The 19,651-nt window shown below is 29.2% G+C and overlaps 5 protein-coding genes across 15 annotated transcripts; 3 read left to right on the top strand and 2 right to left on the bottom strand.

Annotated features, from left to right (window-relative positions):
• Positions 1-372: 372 nt before the first annotated feature.
• On the top strand, positions 373-3,572 carry LOC122514814 (zinc finger and SCAN domain-containing protein 2-like). Its single transcript, XM_043631874.1, has one exon. It carries the CDS (start codon positions 606-608, stop codon positions 3,417-3,419), a length of 2,814 nt encoding a protein of 937 aa, XP_043487809.1. The 5' UTR covers positions 373-605; the 3' UTR covers positions 3,420-3,572.
• Positions 3,573-4,096: 524 nt separating this feature from the next.
• LOC122514818 (peptidyl-prolyl cis-trans isomerase H) lies at positions 4,097-12,838 on the top strand. Of its 3 annotated transcripts, XR_006303122.1 has the most exons (5): positions 4,097-4,208; positions 4,345-4,429; positions 4,545-5,122; positions 7,592-7,708; positions 7,804-7,958. XR_006303122.1 is itself a non-coding variant. In XM_043631889.1 (4 exons), exons 2-3 carry the CDS (start codon positions 4,425-4,427, stop codon positions 5,119-5,121), a joined length of 582 nt encoding a protein of 193 aa, XP_043487824.1. In that variant the 5' UTR covers positions 4,097-4,208; positions 4,345-4,424; the 3' UTR covers position 5,122; positions 12,725-12,838. The 3 variants fall into 3 exon arrangements, 2 of the variants coding, with proteins under 2 accessions (XP_043487824.1, XP_043487823.1); XM_043631889.1 differs by lacking the exons at positions 7,592-7,708; positions 7,804-7,958 and adding an exon at positions 12,725-12,838; XM_043631888.1 differs by lacking the exons at positions 7,592-7,708; positions 7,804-7,958 and adding an exon at positions 7,024-7,111.
• On the bottom strand, positions 6,766-10,977 carry LOC122514816 (tyrosine decarboxylase-like). 2 transcript variants are annotated; one of them, XM_043631879.1, is made up of 4 exons: positions 10,211-10,977; positions 9,178-9,392; positions 7,387-8,509; positions 6,766-7,314 (listed from the first exon to the last, which is right to left on the bottom strand). In XM_043631879.1, the coding sequence occupies exons 2-4, from the start codon at positions 9,376-9,378 to the stop codon at positions 7,046-7,048; spliced, it is 1,593 nt and encodes a 530-aa protein (XP_043487814.1). In that variant the 5' UTR covers positions 9,379-9,392; positions 10,211-10,977; the 3' UTR covers positions 6,766-7,045. The 2 variants fall into 2 exon arrangements, with proteins under 2 accessions (XP_043487814.1, XP_043487813.1); XM_043631878.1 differs by having other exon boundaries at positions 6,766-8,509; positions 10,211-10,976.
• On the top strand, positions 8,080-19,646 carry LOC122514817 (ribonuclease P protein subunit p25-like protein). 7 transcript variants are annotated; one of them, XM_043631881.1, is made up of 9 exons: positions 8,080-8,188; positions 8,330-8,511; positions 9,237-9,310; positions 14,010-14,131; positions 18,273-18,439; positions 18,549-18,680; positions 18,790-18,968; positions 19,056-19,142; positions 19,388-19,646. In XM_043631881.1, exons 6-9 carry the CDS (start codon positions 18,561-18,563, stop codon positions 19,632-19,634), a joined length of 633 nt encoding a protein of 210 aa, XP_043487816.1. In that variant the 5' UTR covers positions 8,080-8,188; positions 8,330-8,511; positions 9,237-9,310; positions 14,010-14,131; positions 18,273-18,439; positions 18,549-18,560; the 3' UTR covers positions 19,635-19,646. The 7 variants fall into 7 exon arrangements, with proteins under 7 accessions (XP_043487816.1, XP_043487822.1, XP_043487815.1 ...); XM_043631887.1 differs by having other exon boundaries at positions 18,273-18,680; positions 18,790-18,824; XM_043631880.1 differs by having other exon boundaries at positions 18,273-18,680.
• Positions 12,145-15,763, bottom strand: LOC122514815 (aromatic-L-amino-acid decarboxylase-like). Of its 2 annotated transcripts, none has more exons than XM_043631875.1 (13): positions 15,489-15,763; positions 15,082-15,195; positions 14,701-14,752; positions 14,556-14,626; positions 14,223-14,465; positions 13,991-14,116; positions 13,668-13,906; positions 13,412-13,586; positions 13,158-13,323; positions 12,993-13,045; positions 12,718-12,914; positions 12,550-12,627; positions 12,145-12,487 (listed from the first exon to the last, which is right to left on the bottom strand). In XM_043631875.1, exons 1-13 carry the CDS (start codon positions 15,687-15,689, stop codon positions 12,349-12,351), a joined length of 1,854 nt encoding a protein of 617 aa, XP_043487810.1. In that variant the 5' UTR covers positions 15,690-15,763; the 3' UTR covers positions 12,145-12,348. The 2 variants fall into 2 exon arrangements, with proteins under 2 accessions (XP_043487810.1, XP_043487812.1); XM_043631877.1 differs by having other exon boundaries at positions 12,550-12,661; positions 12,749-12,914.
• Positions 19,647-19,651: the final 5 nt, after the last annotated feature.

Genomic DNA, 19,651 nt, shown 5'->3' with positions numbered 1-19,651 from the left:
TGTTAATTGAAAGTAATTAAAAAAACTATATTATTATTTTTTTTTCATGTTTCCCGCGAAAAATCTTATTTCTTAATAAGGGTGAACTGAGACGCAGATAACTTCAGATAGATCATATGTTATATACTACGATCAAAGTAACCTTGTTAAATGTTAAAATTTTGACTAAATGTGTAAATCTTTTAGAGTAATTAAATATTATGTGAAACTTTCAACTCTACAAATTCGTATTAATTTAAACAATTGTTATTAGTTTAAAAAAAGATAGTGATTATTAACAATACTATTACTTAAAAAAGAAATCTACTATTGTGCATTTAACCGTATAAAGTATATTATTATCGAACATGTATAGAAAAGAAAGTAATTATTTTAATAATTAAATAAATCTAAAATAATATAAAGTTAATCTCAAAATATGAAATGGAAATGTATTTATTTGGAGAAATATGCGTACGATTGATTAAAAAGGTTTTTAATGGTTACACTGACAGGACCTAACTTGACAAGACCTAACTTAATGTTAGGTGAAACTAGGTTCATAGAGTAAAGTTATTTAAATAAATATAAAGAAATATAATTTCATAAAAGAAAAATTTAACACAATGGAAGCTCATGATAATGAACAATATGTTACCTTTCCACTATCTGGAGTGCATGATAATATTCAAGAAAATATAATATCGCATGAAGAGATATGTGAACCTGTTGATGATTGCGTACTGCAAGATGGTTTAACAGAAGTTCCTGTTAATGATGTTAATACTGATATACAAGAAGGACATGTTGCTGTTGAAATCTTACCTGAGAGATCAGACGAAGAGGATGAAAACCGTAGCGTTTATCCAATATATATCAAACAGGAGGAACAGCAACAATATACTTCTGGCGATGATGAATCAATGGCTGTGGAAGCGCTTCGTCAATTGGGTGGGATGTATCCATATTTTGAAAATAAGAAAGTCACTTGTCCCAATTGCGCCAATCTGTTTATGCAAAGTGAATTTGCTAAACATCAGCCTACGTGTAATGTCAGTAAATTATCATGTACAACTTGTGGAGAAACATTTGAAAGAAAAATGGATTTAAATAATCATATGGTTTGTCATCAAGTAGATCGACCTCACGCATGTAGAACATGTGGTAATTTGTTTCGTTCCAAAAGCAATCTTCAATCACATATGTTACAAGTTCATCAAATTGAAAGACCGCATAAATGTACTATTTGCGGTGCTGATTTTCAAAGACCTTCTAGCTTATCTAATCATATGAAAATACATACTTATGTAGCTGGCCGTGCTATAATGCAATCAAGAGCTAATAATGTACAACAATCAGTGGAGACAGTTAGAAAGTGGTCGGAAAATAATACATCTGAATCACAAACTGTCCCTGTACCATCTTCTACCGTTCAAATTGTTCAAAATTATAATACCTGTCAAGTTCATTGGAGTGTTCCTTCATTTACTTTTCAAAATGAACAATCCACTGTTGGTACAATTTCTAATCATGATGAAAAAATAGATACATTGCACGAGTTTAATGTATTACCTAATGGTGAAGTAACACAATTCGAATATACTCAGCCGAATAATATAAATAATCAAATCAATCAGCAATATAGTTTACCTCTCAATGCATTCAACAATTCGGACGGTATGATCAAAGTTGAGGCACTTACATATAATAATGAAAGTAGAAGAAATTATGCAGATATGGGAACAGATGTTAACAAACAACACACGTGTAGTCATTGCGGTATTAGTTTTTCAAAAGCAATGGCATTGACATCTCATGAAAAAGTTCATGCATCTAAGAACTGGATGCCTATTGAATGTGAATATTGCGATAAACAATTTCAAGATGCAAGTCATCTGGCAACTCATCAAACTACTTGCACCAAAAAAATTATGCAAAATAATATAGATCAGGGTGTATCAAATAGCAAATGGGGGAAACACGCTTGCTCGGAATGTGGGAAGAAATTTACGACCAAGCAGAAAATGTTTAGACATCAATGGATACATAGGAAGAAAACTCATTGTTGCGAAGTTTGCGGAACGCAGTTTGAAAAACAAAATCAATTAGATAAGCATAGATTATCTGCTCATCCTGGTGACTCGCCATTCACTTGTACAGAATGTGGAAAAAGTTTTGTATCGCGTCAAGGTCTTTGGGAGCATGGTAGAACTCATGCAGGAAGTCCAGCATATTTCCATTGCAATACCTGTTCAAAAACTTTCTCCTCTCGTCAAGGATATTTAATTCATAATCGTACTCATACTGGTGAAAGACCATATGGTTGTAAATTTTGTTGGAAAGCATTTAGAGATGGCGGTACATTAAGAAAACACGAACGAATTCACACAGGAGAAAGGCCACATGTATGTCCATTATGTTCAAGAGCTTTTAATCAGAAAGTAGTTCTTCGTGAACATGTTAGATGGGTTCATGCTGCAGGAAAAAATGAAACCGAAGTTACAGGACCGCCTTATCCATGTCCTTTGTGCGGTGCTTTGAATCAAGATCGTGATGAATTGTGTGCGCACATTGTTAAACATTCTGATCAAATGATAGCCGAAGCTAAAGCTAAAACAAATAATAATGCTCCTAAATCACGACCTACGAGGAAAAAATCTAAAGCATCCTTAGGAGAAGGTGTACAAGAGAAACAGAATATAGATGATCATGAAATTTCAAGATTAGAACAAAATAAAGCTTTGTTGTCTATTACAGAAGCAATGGATAAACCAGATTGTCAACAAATTGTAAATAATAAACAAAATAATACTTATCTCGTAGTTACTGCAGAAAGGCATAATGAAAATTTAATTGCGATATCTGAACTTAAACATGATAATGTAAGATTAATATTAGACAACAAACAAAATGAAAATGTTCATATTACACAAAATGATCAAGAACCTACTGATTCTTATTTAATTACTATGGAAAAACAAAATGACACTGCGCATATTTTACAAGATAATGATGCTCTTCATACTATAACTACGAATAGAAATGATGAAGTTGATACAATGCATTTAATACAATCCTCCAAACAAAGTAATGCCCTACATTTATTATCAAAGCCGAATGAATCACTTCCTGTTTTGACAATAACTAATAATCCTGAAGATCACGAAAATTATTCTAGTCAAATTGCGCAGATGGGTAATACTAATCTACCAATGGATATGGCTACGCATGATATATCTAGACAAGATCAGACATTAAAAAGTCATAATTGCAATAGACAGGAATCATTATTACACGAAGGAGTTTCTCAAGGAACAGTTATAGAAATTGTTAATTATCAACAAGATAGCGATGATGGAGAAGAATTAGTTTGTGGTATATGTGGGGAAGATTTTACTGATAAAAATATATTAATGGAACACGTTAAAACTCATATGTAATTTTCAAATATTTTTATTTCACAAAAGAAGAAACTTACAAAAAATTAAATTTTTTTTAATTATATTTATATTAAATTGGGATTTATTATAAATAATATAATACCAAATAGTAGTAGCCGCTACACTCTTTTTTTAATGAATTTTTAAAAAGTACACTGTTTTAAATAATTTGTATAAGAGTCTCTTTGATCTTATATTTAAATACATATATATATATATATATATATATATATATATATATATATATGTATATAATTATATATATATAAATATTTCTATATACAAAAAAGACAACTATAATGGAATTATTCCAAATAACATGTATATATTAAAGGTACCATAGTACAGTTTTTACCATATAAAACTTACCATTAGTAAAAATAATATAAGTGTAAATAAAGACTTATTAAAGGCATTTATAATGTACAGCATGACAAAGACAAAAATAAAATTGCCTTTTATTTTAGATAATAATTAAACAATTGTTTTTAATTTCACATTTGTTATATCACACATACTTTGAAAATTTATATTATTAAAAAATTAAATTCAAATTTAGCGCTACTCGTGTGGATTGAATTAGCATTCAGGTCACGTGACTTATCAGATAGAAATAAAACAAAATGGCCACGTACAGGTGTGCGCATCATTAGATTTTAATTTTATTATATTTGTTCTAAACTTTATTTAATAATTCTTAGTGCTACGATATGTTAATTATTCGTAATTTTTACTTTTAAATAAAATATATCCTTTTTCGAAGTTATTTCATGTTAGTTTTACATTTATGTAAGTCTACGTGTGTATTTCGATGGCTTACCGGCTAGTATATAAACACATTATTTCCATCATAACGTAGAATTTATTTACGATATAATAATTAATTAAACGTATCAAAGTGTGATTAAAATATTGTATTTAACAGGATTATTGACAAAATATTTTTGTTCAACTCGAAAAAGGTGCATCAAATTTTGAGGCTAGAACTTGAGGTGATATTCATTGATGAGGTAAAACATTTGATTATATATATATATTAATATCAACAGATTTATTTACATTATTATTAATACAATTACAAATATAAGATTTCTAAACGTTTATGAAAATTAATTGTATGTACAGTGTACTTAATCGAGAAAGAAATATGCCTACTTGGAATCAGATCCAAGCTCAGCTGCGCAATCCAAATAATCCAGTGGTATTTTTTGATGTATCAGTGGGTACGAATGAAATTGGTCGTATGATATTTGAGCTTTTCGAAGATGTATGTCCAAAGACTTCAGAAAACTTTCGACAATTTTGTACCGGAGAGTATAGAAAGGACGGTGTACCATTAGGATTCAAAGGCGCTATATTTCATAGAGTAATCAAAGACTTTATGATACAAGGAGGAGATTTTGTAAATGGTGATGGTACAGGAGTAATCAGCATCTATGGTGGAGGAACTTTCCCTGATGAAAACTTTACCTTGAAACATGACTCACCTGGATTACTTTCCATGGCGAATAGCGGAAAGGATACCAATGGTTGTCAATTTTTTATTACATGTGCTAAGTGTAATTTTCTAGATGGGAAGCATGTAGTTTTTGGAAGAGTAATTGACGGTTTATTGGTCATGAGAAAAGTAGAAAACGTTCCTACTGGGCCAAATAACAAACCGAAGATACCTGTAACAATATCGCAATGCGGTCAAATGTAAAGTAAGCTTTTTCTATTATTTATAAAGACTGTTATTTATATAATAGATTTAATTATATATATAATTATCGATTAAAAAGAAAAAAGATACGTAATAGAAAATATATTTTAATACAATTGATACAAATTGTATCATTAATTTAAATCTGTATCTTTATTATCACCTTTAATATTAATGAACTATATTGCACATTCTGCTTATGGCTATTTCGTAATATCCAATCTCAACAAATTATTAATTATAATTGGTTAGTTAAAAAGATAGTCATTTAAGTAATCTTTAATATTACAGCTAATTTAGATTTTACTTTATGAATTTTATTATTTATTTTAAAAACATAATTATTTTTCTTGCCAATTATGACGTACAGTATAGGATCAGATTTGAATTAATAAAAAGGTTAATATTACGTAATGAAAAATGTTTTTATTTTTATTTTCTTTAAATACAATATTCATATTTACTGTATGATTTGTAAATTATAATTGTGCAAAGAGATATTTATGTGAGCTACTTTTTTATTTCAATTATAATACAGCAGGTATTATTTATTATCTATTATTAATTCATAGTCATAGAAATAAAACTCAGGACATCTTTAAATCTCGTTGCAAATAATACTTTTATTTTAATTTTTTATTCTTATATTTAATAATAAATTAATATTTTAACAGAGTAATAAAATATGCATATTTATTAACTAGAAATTTTTTCGTCTGTTAGTACTCTTGTTATTTTAGATTAGTAATTGGCGTAATAAATTATTTAAATAACAATGAACATATTGAAAATAATGAAGTATCGCTTTTTTGCAACATAAGTATAAATATGTTCGTCTACTTAATAGATAATTTACATTCATACCGTCGACTAACATATTTCTATAATTTTCTATATTCAATGTACAGAGTGTTCCTCTTGTAACTGATGGTACAAGTAAAAGAAGGTATTTCTATATGAAAGACTAACTTGAAAATGTAGTACACGTGTACTCGACAAATTTTCCAACTTATTTTTCTCAAAAACAAAATCTTGTATGAAAGAGTTTTATTTTATGTTCTCTACTTAGCTTTTCATGTAAAATTACCTCCTGCTTGCTTATATCACCAGTTACAGGACACTTTGTACATATATTTTTTACCATTTATATAAAATTTGTTAATTAAAGTCAATTTTGTATATATATACTACTTTGCATATAGAAAATTATTACGATCCTTGCATACAATGGCAGTCGTTAGTTGCCTGTTTATACACATCATTATTCGATTTTTACGCGTATACATAATTGCATAGTATCTAACTTGGATAAATTGATATGATTCTTAACTATTACATAAAAGTTTTACAGTTTTAAATATATATACGGTGCATTTGAAAAGTTCCAAGTATTAAAACAAAGAATAAATTCGTAACTTTGTTTTTTAGGCACCATTATCCTCAAATATAGATTCTACTTGTTTTATGTAAGTAAATTAAAACCAAGTTCGTACATACAAACTACGATAATGCACATACATTACATAATAATACAAGCAGATCGATTATGTCAATTCGATATTATCAGTGTATGCATATTTTATATAGTTACAAGTGTTAGAATATTATTGCATTAAATGATTTATTGTTTTTTTTCTACCTTTCTGCTTACGTTTGCATAAATGATATCAAGTTTGAATAATTTCTTATATATCAAGGTTGATGATATTCGAACACTCATATGCTTACATTTTTCAATGCTCTATTAGATGTTGATCAAAAACATATCAGTCTAATCTTAATCTTAATCTTAATCGTTGAAATTCTAGGACACACTTTATAAATTCTATATTTCCAATGTACGTTACTCCAGAAAATGATTAAAAGCTCACGGCAAGGATAATAGTTGATTTCTTTTCTTAGGTACCGTGAGCTCAGTTGCGGTCTACCTACTGTTGCAGAAGACATTTTCTTCAATGCTATCAACTTCTTGCGCTTGATCATCTACAACCATGATGGGTGTTGCACCATCGTGAAGACTCGACTTTGATTTTGATCTTTTGTAGACATCTCTAGTAACACTTCTGGTGAAGCTGAACTTTCTTACAAGTTTCCTATCCAATGCAGCAGGACTCTTAGGACCTTTAGCCCTGAATTCATCTTCGGTACCTTGATAGTGCGCCAATAAGACTTCTGTTGCATGCTCTTCGATAACTTCAATGGCATAGTCAATATCTTCTTCCATTGCATTCTCTCTTACAACACAAAATCTCAATATATACTTACCCATTACCCTAGCAGGAATCATATGTAATCTTCCAGATGCATTGATATTCGCCAAGAGTTCCTGATTGATCTCATCTGATTCTTTCAATCGAAAACATACAAGACCAACGCGTACATCGTTCATTATTTCAAATCTTCTATCTTTTTTCATGAGAGCTTCAAATCTTCTTGCTAATCTAATATGATTCCTTATATATTTCTGTAGCCCAGTTATACCATAAGTTCTCATGACAAACCAAAGTTTCAAAGCTCTGAATCTTCTGCTCAGCGGTATACCCCAATGACGATAATCAATGGATTCACCTGATCTAGCATGTTGAAGGTAAAGAGGATCCACAACTAAAGCGGATGTCAATTTTACTCTATTCTTAACCCATAAACACGAACAATCAAAGTTAACTAATAACCATTTATTAGGATTCGTATTAAAGGAATCAGCATGTTCGATTCCAGCCATGAAAGGTCTCATCTCTGGACAAATAAATGAGTTACCAGCGTAAGCACCATCCACGTGTAACCATATACTAGAATAAAGCTTACAAACTGGTCCAATTTCAACGAGATTATCAAAAGAACATGATCCAGTTGTACCCAATGTAGTGGATACAAAGAACGGTACCAAACCATTAGCCACGTCTTCCTTAATTGCTGTTTCCAGTCTTTTACCACGAAGAGAAGCCTTGTCATCTGGCTGGAGAACTCTTAATTTGACTAAACTTATCATTGCTGCTTTCTCCACACAAGAATGAGCTTCTGTTGAGCAATAAGCGACCAATCTTGGCAAGAAAGCTGAATCTTCCAGGTCTGGTTCCTGTTCTTTCAGTAATTTTATAGCATGAGTTCGAGCAGCTAGCATTGTCACTAAAATGCACTCAGATGCTGAACCTTGAATAACTCCGCCACCTTTAGATGTCTTTTCTTCTGATAAAAATTCTCTTGGTAGGTCAATAGCTTTAGCATACCAATCGAGAACAATAGTTTCCAACTCTGTATAAGCAGGACTGGATGCCCATGAAAAACCGATGCAACCTATTCCATCTGATAACATGTCGGCTAAGATAGATGGGAAGGAATTGCCTGATGGAAAATATGCGTGAAATCTTGGATGTTGCCAATGCGTGATCTGTAAATATATGAATATTTATATATTTTATAATTATTATTATTTAATATTAATATATTTTTATTTTTGTATATCATCAACTTTAAGTTATATAGTTAATGTTCTAATTATATGTAAGTTCCAAGTAATTTTTTAAAATCGATTTTCACGTCGTCTCGACCATCATCGTGAGCAATCGTGCGTTACATAGACTTTTAATCTTGTTTTTTTTTTTTTTATATATATTATATATATATATATATATATATGTATACATATGTGTGTATATACTCACACATATACATACACATGTATTAGCGGGTGTTATTTTTCTATTTTATTTTATTCTTTCTTTCTTTTTTTTTTTTCCTACATATTATAATACTTGAGCGAACTATAGAAGGTATACGTGAGTGCATGTGTGTGTTTGTATTTTTGAAACGCAGTTTGGATCACTTGAGTGAACATAAAAAACATCCGTTAAAGTGGATGTAACATTATTTTAGACAAGAGCATACTTTTGTCAAAGTTTCTAACATACGTACGTATTTTTCCACACACGCACGCACACTTATTTGCGTTCTTATATGTTGTGTTATATAAAAAAGAAAAGAAAGAAAATTATAATTAGAATGAACGGGGAAGGGGTAATCGATCGATCAAATTTATCAGATAAAATCGATACTTACACCAGGCATTATTTTCCCTTCGACGTCTTTCATAATGGCATCCCATGATTCGGGTTTAGCTGGTGCCTCGTTTGGCAAAAGGGGTCGCAAATATCCTGGATCAACATTTGCAGTGACTCTTCTACCTTCCAAGGTACGAAAATACTCGGATATATACTCGACCATCTCCTTTCCACGTACTTGAAACTCGTCGATGTTCATGATAAGCCAATTTACTAGAATATATTATATTATATTATATTTTTTATATTTTATATATATTATATATTATATTATTTTATTTTATTTTAATTTATTTTAATTTTGTGTATATATGCGTATGCTTGTATGTATGTTTAAAGAAAGTATGAATGCTTTTGATTAGGCACGATTTCAAGAAACGTGTCTTATTTAACATTTTCTATCAGCAATTACGTAAAAAAAGAATCAGACTTATTTTTATTTGATTCCAGAAATAGAAATATTGTTTAACAAGCGTTTATTATTTTTTTTATACTCATATCAATCGTTGGACTCGTAATGTATCGTTACTCGTTATAATTCCGAAAGTTAAGCAATTGATCTATTCATTATTATTATTTTTTTAAATTTCGTTCACACATTTTCTTTTATATTATTTTTAAAAAATTGTTAACGATCTAAATTTTATACTAATCGTTACTTAGTACCGACAAATTTTTCTTTTAAGCACAAAAAATGAATATTAACACATTGCTCGTTAAATTGCATTTTCTTTTCGTTCTTAATATAGCTTGCTTACAATTTTCTTAATATTACATTAAAAATTTGCACTAATATAAATCTTATTATACAGAAGAATACTTTTTCTTTTAAATTTTAATAAAAATATTATTAATATTTCATAAATTAATTTTGTGTTTTTTTTTTTTTTTTTAAAAGAATTCACTCGCGCGTTTTAAATATATAAAACGTTAGAAGGAGGAAAAATTGTAAAAAGAAGATAAAATATGTATCAAATGATACGTGATATTTAAAAATATAATAATATTTGTATGAATAAAAAGCCACTAACTGTTTAGCGAAGAACTTATAGAAAATAAAAGTCCGATCTCGTTCTAATATTTAACGTGACTTGCGTCAAACTCGATGGGAAACTGTAGCATCAGCCAAAGCGCCGGTCACTTTTATTGACACTATCACTTTTGCACGTCCCTTCTTCTCTTCGTCATGTTGTTGGTCACTTTGGCTTACGATATAGATTCGAGAAAATTACATTTTTTCATTCATTTGCGTCACCGTTTTGCGGGTTTTGTCTATTACGTGGCGGGAAACATTAGATTAGTTTTTATGGTGGAAATTTTCCTTTTTATTTCTTTGCAAGTTTTTGATAAGAATAAAGGGACTTTAACGATATGTTTAAATAAAATCTCACTATATTTTTCTTTCTTTTTTTTTCTTTTATCCAAAAGATTTTATTTACAGTGGCGAATAATCATTGCAGAGAAAAAACATTGTTTAAGTTCAGGTGTAATATTTTAAGGGAACATATACGCGTATAATAAATACACGGAATAATAAATTATCCTTATATCAATCTCGATCGAATAGTTCCTGTAATTGAATATATTATAAAGAATTGTATGGGAAAAACAATTACACCGGAACAACGAAATTAAGTACAATTTTGAGGAATTTTTTCTTACGGAAATATGTCTCAATGGTATTTTTATTTCCGATTCCTCGAACTCTTTAAGGATAATCGAAATCAATTTTATTTATAATTGTGTGCAATTTAATGAATTTATTAGAAGGACGAATAAAAATAATTTCTTGTATAATTGTTCGATTCTCTTAAAAAAATTTTGGCATTTAATTATTTGAATTCTCAATAGAAGGATACATTATAGATCATTTTCATTGGTAATTTTTAATGAAAATTTTATTCATTTATTATCTCTTGTTTTTTTTTTCTATTTTATCGAAAACTGCATATAAGGTCATAAACAATGTTACGATATCATTCGTCCTTTTAAAAAATTACATATTACAAATATTAAAATACCTATGATAAGAATAATCGGAGATTAGTATTATCATATCTTCGTAATATGGAACCTTCAAACTATTTCATTTTTATTGTTCACGGCTTCTTTTGATAGCTTTTGTACACACGCGTTATATAATTTCTTGTTCATTAAATGTTTAATATATACGAAAAATGAAATAAAACGTATATGAAATAAAATGTAATATATATATTTAAAATATTTTTATATATCTCATAGATTTTTCAATATTTTATTCTATATTAAAGAAATATATACTTATATTTTATTTTTCATTTGTTTCATATATTTTTTATTTCAGAGATATTCATTTGTATTTATTTCATAGTATATCTTTTTTTTCAGATATACGTATACACTTTTATATGTGTATGTGGCGAGTATCAATGGCTTATGGCAACGTGATGGGGTCGGTGCTTGAATAAACGAGCACATAGTCTTTCGATGTTGCACGGGGAGTAAATTCAACCCCCCACCCTTAACGCGCTTTCCGTTGTTTATTAATAGATATTTACTCTTCACCTACATTTACAGCACCCTGTAGAAACGGTGACAGGTCACCGCTCAATCTTTGTAACATATAAACACAGATACAAGGCAGACTCCATTTTCTCAACATCACCTTCACGCATGGTCTCCTTGCATTCGACGTTTTTTTCAATTGGATTTCCAACGAACTACCAGGAACTGTACAAATGAAATCATTCTTTTAAATCTGAAAATATTCTACAGTCTTCTCTCTGTTCGTTTTTTTATTATTATTTTATTCATTTTTCTTCCTTAAATAGGTTTATATGCAGAAGCCGATCGAACGGGTTTTATTGTCAATCTAGGAGACAGAGAATAAACTATGAAAATTCATTTCTCGATAATAAATCAACAATATTAATTCATTTTAAGGAAAGGAAAATATAATAATTGATTTAACTAATCGTAGATATATCGGAATTAAATTGTTTAATTAATCCATTGGCAAACAATTCTTTACATTTGTTTTATAGGCAGTATTCATATTAAAGTGAACAGATAAATTTAACAACAATTGAATCATTGTTCGTCTTCAAACTATGTCATTATTTATATTTTGAATACTTAAAAGAGAAATTGTTTTTACAAGATTTTCTAATCATTATACTTGTAATCATTACGTCCTGCCATTGGGTGATCTTCCACGAGACGGTGAAGCTGTAGGTGATGGTTCTGGACTACATCCATTGCTACTACCACGTCTACTTCCAGCACCACTTGTTTTCAATCTTACCATTGTATCCAAATGTCGAAATCTTAATGGAATGAAACATTAATTAGAATTAATTAACATTTATTATTATCATTTGTTTTATACCTTAAGGATAACTCGCTTGTATCAGTACCATCTCTTGCATGCTTCAAATATGCCAGTGGCCAAGATATCCATGAACGTCTAAAATTGTATTCAAATAATATTATAGTATCAGCTTACAAAAAAAACATGTTCAAAAGATATTTATTTAAATGATAAATTAATATTTACGTTCCAGTGTGGGAGTTAGTTCCAATACCACCAATCGTTGCTTGAGTATCAAGCTTCGCCCCGGTTCTATTTGGCGTTTTAGTAAACCCAGGTTGTATAGCAGGATCAGACACCATACGAACGAAAAAGGATCGTCTTTGTTCCAACGTAGCTTTACGTTTCTTCTCACGAATATCAGCCAACTCATCCATCACATCCTACAAGATTTGATTAACATGATTTCAAGATCAAGACGATGTAATTAAATAATCTGTAATTTAATTTTAATTTTGTACCTTAGATTCTAACAATTCTGCCAAGTAGTCTGTTATAATGGACCAAGCTATATCTGTCATAATAAATAATTTATTTGTTCTGTTTTTAATGTTTATCTTAGAAATAGTTTAGAGCAAAGACTTCGTATTTGTTTGTTTGTCAAGAATCTGGAATTTTGAACTTACCAATGTCATCAGCAGATGCATTTGGTGCAGCAAGAGCAAAGCGAATTGTATAACGTTGATTAACACGTGCTGGTACCATATGTATCTTTCCTGAATCGTTAATACTACTCAGAAGTTTTTGATTAAGTTTGTCAGAACCCTTTGCACGGAAACATACTAGACCTAACTGTTAAAAATTATATAAAAACTAATTTAGAGAACAATTTCTTTTAGTTTAAGAAATATATGTTTAAAATGAGAAATATATTTCTCACCACAACGTCATTGCATATCTCAAATCTTGAGTCCTTCCTCACCAAGGCTTCGAATCTCTTTGCAAGTTGACAATGATTGCGAACATATGCTTGTAATCCTGATATACCATAGTTTCTCATAACAAACCATAGTTTTAATGAACGAAATCGTCTACTTAATGGTATACTCCAATGCCTGAAAATAAATTTATTTAAAAATTATTAGTATGAAAATTATAATTCAATTTGAAAGATTATTGTGAAATCTGATCGAGACCTGTAATCTATCGCAGTATCAGCATGTGTATGCTGAAGATAAAGCGGATCAACAACTAGAGCGCTTGTTAATTTGAATCTGTCTTTTACCCAAAGACAAGAACAATCAAAGTTAGTTAATAAGAATTTATTTGTATTAGTGTTAAATGAATCTGCATATTCGATTCCAGCCATTAAGTATTTTAATTCTGGACAAATGAAAGCGTTCCCTGCATATGCTGCATCTACGTGTAACCAAATCTGTAAATGAATATTATTTATTATTCAAAATTGAATATATTAATGCGAATGAAGATAAAAATATAAATATAATTAATTATTTACTCCAGGATATTTTTTGCAGATCGGTCCAATTTCTTTCAAATTGTCAAAGGAACAACAAGCAGTGGTGCCAAGAGTTGTAGAAACAAAAAAGGGAACCAAACCTTCTGCGAGATCAGCTTCGATAGCCTGGAATATTTTATAGTAAATATTATTTTAAAGAGTACAAATGCGGAATTTTAATTATTTCTGATAAATAATAAATTATAATCTATTAATCGTTGTTACAAAATACCTGTCTTAATGTTTCACCACGTAGTACGCTCTTTTCATCGGGTTCTAGGATTCTTAATTTAACAAACGAAATCATAGCATCTTTTTCAACAGAACTATGACTTTCTCTACTGCAATAGGCCATTAATTTTCCCAATAATACAGTCTCATCTAAATGTGCATGACCCGGCGATTCTTTTAATCTAGCAATAGCTTGAGCTCTTGCAGCTAACATGCATACCAAAATGCATTCCGAAGCAGAACCCTTTAAAATTTCATATATAATTTATATATAAATATTTTTCTTTTATTTATTAATTAGGTTTAAATACTTTTATAAAAAAGATTGTTCTACCTGTATGACACCTCCACCTTTACTGCCCTCGCTAAAATATAGGAAATCTTTTGGCAAACCAATGGCCTTACCTTCAATTTTAATATTAAATTATTATATTTGAAATTTATCCGTGCGATAATATTAAATGTAAATTAATAATTACCGAACCAATCACAAACTATTGTTTCTAACTCCGTGCAAGCTGGACTGGAAGCCTAAAATAATATAATAATATATTATTATATAAATAAAAAAAGGGAATTTATGAAAAAGCATTCATCAAGTAATATCTGACATATCAAATCATAAAATATACTATATATATATAAAAAGTATCATCCTATAGCAAATAATAATTTCTTTCTTCTGACAACTAGGATCGATCGATCATTTCTATCCTCCAGCTATATAGATTATTAAATAACAATTCATTTTCTTCTCTCTCTTCCTCTCTCCCTATTTAAATCAATGTAGTAATAAAATTTAATTTAGAATTTTTGTTAAATTAAAAATCTTAATGATCGATTGATTGATAATAACTGACCCAAGAAAAACCGATACATCCAATCGCATCTGATAACATGTCACCAAGAATCGATGGAAAAGAATTTCCTGCTGGGAAGTATGCGTGAAATCTTGGATGTTGCCAGTGTGTGATCTATAACACACATAAATATACAATTATTTTCATCTATAATTTTGTATCTAATTGTTTTTTTTTCTTACACAAGAATTCTTTTTTAAATTTTAATTTACATCATTTACATGATTTACGCGATTCACATAAATCCTTGTATCTATTTTAATCAAATTTTTTTAACAATAATTTGTTTTTTAAATTAATTTACATCCAACGCATGAATTTACGCAAATCACGTTTTCTATTTTTACATAATTTTTTTTTTTTAGTATTTGTTTATGAAAATAATTAATGAGATATATTTAACTCACTCCAGGCATAATTTTAGATTCAACATCCTTCATAATATCTTCCCACGCTTCAGGTTGTTGAGGTGCTTCTGAAGGTAACAACGGTCTCAAGTATCCAGGACCAATATCTGGTGTTACTCTTCTTTTATGAATATTATTCATACAGTTGCATATATATTCGACCATTTCTTTCCCACGAATTCGAAATTCTTCGATATCCATTTTTTCGAAATAAAAAAAATGAACTTCTTACTTGGAAAAAATAAACGAAAAATCTACGAATCGATTAAAACAATTTTTCTAACAGGTAATAATAATAATAATTATTTAAACGCACAAATGAGATCACACATATAAATTTTACAATACCACATACACAACAAATACACGCGAAATTAATATAGATCACTTTGATTTTAATTCACAATCTTTTTATTTTTTAGTTAGATCGATATGGTCCTACTTGTTGCATGAAAGAAGATAACACAAAACTTTGTTAATTGATAGATAAATAGATAAATAGATAAATTGGTGCAGAAGAAGAGAAAGAGGAGAAATATAAGAATTTATGGTGAAACGAGGAACGATTGAACAATACAAACTTTCGCCGATCATCTTGGTCGTATATATAAGCGCGAGGGGGTGCGATAATTTCGTTATTCACCCCTAAGAGTCATGCGCAATCGCAAGGGATGATTTTATTTCGATTCAACTTCATCGTTCATTTCTATCTATTATCAAAGATTTCTGATTTAGGGTAATTCGATATCATTTCCGTTTGCTTAATTATCGGCAGACGCGTGGTTGTTACAAAAAATTGTTCGAATTATTTTTAGCTACTTTATTATTTTAGTTTTTCTTTTTTTTTTTTATCAATAAGATTGATTGTTATTCTCAACGATATGTAGGAGTGGAAAAATCTAATTGTTATTCCGTAATTTGTTTCTTCAATATAATTGTTTATAGGATTAATTAATGGAAATATGAAAGTTTTATGCTAGTACGAATATTTATGAAGTATTATTAATTATTATGAAGGATGACAATTGTTCGAAGTAATAATAATTATTAATAATAGTAACATTGTTTTTTGGTAACTAATTATAATATTAATATCAAGAATAATAGACGTGTTTTTGAGAAATATAAATTTCTATATTATATTAATTTTAATTGCAAATAATAATTGGAAATCGAATAGAAAAAAATGATTTTTCTTCTCTTTTTCTTCTCCTTCTTCTTCTTCAAGTGTATAAGAAAATCGTTGCGATACTCGAAGAAGAAGGAGAAGACGAAGACGAAGAAAAAGAAAACCACTTCGAATAAATTGCTTGCAACGTACATCTTCCAAAGTACATTTAGATGAATGGAAGAAAAGAGAAGGTGGTACAGACATGTTTAAAAAGATGTCATCACCAGAAGACATCTTCTGATATTTCTAATAGAAATCTAATAATAATAATAGTATAGGGTGTAATTGGGGTGGGTGAACGGGTGTTGTAAAGTGTTGAGGGGAGAGGGCAGGAGGAAAGCAATTAAAACTCTTGTTGATCTATCTTATACGACCTACGTTCTCTCTATTTTCAATAAAAAATTACAACGATCGAGTCACGTTCCTGTAATTATCATGTAAATTAGTTTGAATCTAACTACAAAAACACAATTATATAAACGTATGACAAAAAAAACAATTTCTACTGCATTATTAGCATTTTGTAACTTATTAAGTATTTCTTTTTTTAGAAAAGAAAAGAAAAGAAGGATGGTTTAATAGTTCAAATAGTACGAAGTACGTTCCCCTTATATATTTTTTGGGTTCTTCTTCTTTTCCTTTTTTTTTATCTAGGCTCGAAATGTCACCCTTTAGAAATAAAAACCCTTTCATAATAATGGAATGCAGGCAAGAGGCGCCTAGGGGGGTGTTTAATAATGCAATATGCCGTCGAAGTCACGACGCTATGCCGACTATGCCGCATACCAAGAACATATTGGTATACACCTACGCGTTCAACCCCCAACACCTACAACCCTCTCAATGAACCTTTCTTTCACCCCCCTCTAATCTTATATCCTTCTACCTAACTGCCATCAAAATCCTATCATGGGATAGAATGCTGATTGGAAAATATTGATAGGGAAGACTTTCGTCATTATTTCTCTCTCTCATTTCGGTCAAGCTAACTTTTATTTAAAAAATAATATAGTCTATAATATCTAGCCACGTTAGATTACTAAAATCAAACAATGTTGGTATGGTTAATAAATTGAATGGGTAAAAATACTTTGTATATTTTATTTATTTTATTTGTTTTTGAATAAACACAAGTTTGTATTTAATTCATTCAAATAGATTTCAAATAATATCGATTGTAAATCTATCAAAAAATATCGATTGTAAATCTGTCAAAAAATATCGATATTCATAGATCGATAAAAATCGATTTTTTACACGAGAAAACATTTCGATAAATATTCGATATTCGAAATATGTTTTTACTTGATTTTAAAGTGATAATTATTATAAAAATATTTTCATTATTATAGAAAACCATTTCAAATTCCCCCATTAATGATTCTTCGTTATTAGCTCGTCTTGAAGAAGCAATACTGTGAACCCCTGACCCAGTAAAATAAAAAGAAAAAGAGACAGAGGTAAATGAGACGGCACGTATTTCAAGACTTCGACTTCTTCATCGTCCTAAATACTTCGAATATTTTTCAATCAATTTTTTAATATTATATATATATATTTATATATGTACTATTCGTGAAATATTTATTTCTCTTTTCTTTTTTCTTTTTCAGATAACTAAACTGGAAATTGAAAACTCTAACTGGAATTTAAGCCCCTTATGTCTTCTATTTTCCAAACAGATTCTCAAAAAATTGAACTATCCAAAGTTAGTCGTGTTGACTTCAAATTTTCATTAGAAAATGTTTAATTCATTTATTAATGCAACACGCGTAGTAAGGTTCGTACGAGGAATATAAATTACGACAGTGCGTGATTAAAATCGATATTCGTCTGTAAAAATATAAAAATATCTCTTGTAAAAAGGATTATTTATTTCATTCAATTAGATTTTTTTACAAATGGGGAGAGCTAAGAAAAGAAGTGCAGAGGTACCCTATAAATTAAAAAAGGATGGAGATTCTGTTGAAAACAAAGATTTACCATTCACCAAATTACCTGAAAAATATATTTTAATGCGTGTAAGTATTCGTCTTTTATTTATTATCTGTTACTTCATATGATTGATTAATTAAAAATTTGTTTAGATCGATTCAAATATCGTTTATTAAAACGTGTCCATTTTTTTAGGTTAACAGTGGTACAAAGATAGGAAATGTCTTAAGGTATGCACTAGAGGAATTTCCAAAGTTTACTAATATTATTTGGTGTGGAATTGGAAAAGCTGTCTATAAAGTTATTTCTTGTAGTGAAATTTTTAAAGTTAAGAATCCAGGATTACATCAAATAAATAAATTACGTTACGTTGTGTATGTATATAAATCATGAACATAAAGTTTAAAATGTAACCTATTATTTTATTTATAAAGATATTATATGATTTATTTTTGTTTTAGAGCAAAAACTAAGGAAGGAGATAATCAGTTGGTACCAGAAATTCATATTTTGTTATCCAAAGAAGCTCAAGATACTACAGAACTTGGGTAAGATTTCTTTAGAAATTAACCTCTTGCACTATGACTTAATGAGCAGAATTATATTCATTACTATATTTTGTGCTCTTATGTTTGTAAGATATATGTAAGATTTTCTATGAGTAGGATTTGTGTTTATCATGTTTAGGCCTCCGAACAAATCACTAGTTTTATACGCTGTTGTAGTGCAAGGGGTTTATAGGAATCAATATCGGTTTTTCATTTTTAAATTAAAATAAAATATGTTCATTAAGATATCAGGCACCGGGTGATTCTGGACAATTCAATCTTCAAGAGAATACTAATTCAACGGAACCAGATTTTATAGATTTGAATCTAGATAAAAGTAACATTCCTGAGGACGATAATGATAGTAGTGCAATTAATATTGATTCGGAAACCTCTTCTACTATGGAGTTAAAATTTGGAAAGAAGAGGCCAAATAAAAATTCATTGACGTCATTGGATCAAAAAAAAAGAAAAATCAAAGAAAGAGAATAATAAAAAGATATAAGATT

Source organism: Polistes fuscatus, unplaced genomic scaffold, assembly GCF_010416935.1.
Source record: "Polistes fuscatus isolate 324 unplaced genomic scaffold, CU_Pfus_HIC Scaffold16, whole genome shotgun sequence".
Lineage (NCBI taxonomy): Eukaryota > Metazoa > Arthropoda > Insecta > Hymenoptera > Vespidae > Polistes > Polistes fuscatus.
This window is presented reverse-complemented; position numbering and strand designations above follow the sequence as displayed.

What these genes read in the sequence shown, in the direction of transcription:
- LOC122514814 (XM_043631874.1), top strand. Translation starts at nt 606, where the DNA reads ATGGAAGCTCATGATAATGAACAATATGTTACCTTTCCACTATCTGGA.
- LOC122514816 (XM_043631878.1), bottom strand. Translation starts at nt 9,378, where the DNA reads ATGAACATCGACGAGTTTCAAGTACGTGGAAAGGAGATGGTCGAGTAT. An exon ending in AAGGGAAAATAATGCCTGGT is followed by an intron (nt 8,510 to 9,177) that starts GTAAGTATCGAT and finishes ATATATTTACAG; the next exon opens with ATCACGCATTGGCAACATCC.
- LOC122514815 (XM_043631877.1), bottom strand. Translation starts at nt 15,689, where the DNA reads ATGGATATCGAAGAATTTCGAATTCGTGGGAAAGAAATGGTCGAATAT. An exon ending in AATCTAAAATTATGCCTGGA is followed by an intron (nt 15,196 to 15,488) that starts GTGAGTTAAATA and finishes TGTGTGTTATAG; the next exon opens with ATCACACACTGGCAACATCC. An exon ending in TCTGCAAAAAATATCCTGGA is followed by an intron (nt 13,907 to 13,990) that starts GTAAATAATTAA and finishes ATTCATTTACAG; the next exon opens with ATTTGGTTACACGTAGATGC.
- LOC122514817 (XM_043631883.1), top strand. Translation starts at nt 18,561, where the DNA reads ATGGGGAGAGCTAAGAAAAGAAGTGCAGAGGTACCCTATAAATTAAAA. An exon ending in AAAAATATATTTTAATGCGT is followed by an intron (nt 18,681 to 18,789) that starts GTAAGTATTCGT and finishes CCATTTTTTTAG; the next exon opens with GTTAACAGTGGTACAAAGAT. An exon ending in CAAGATACTACAGAACTTGG is followed by an intron (nt 19,143 to 19,387) that starts GTAAGATTTCTT and finishes ATGTTCATTAAG; the next exon opens with ATATCAGGCACCGGGTGATT.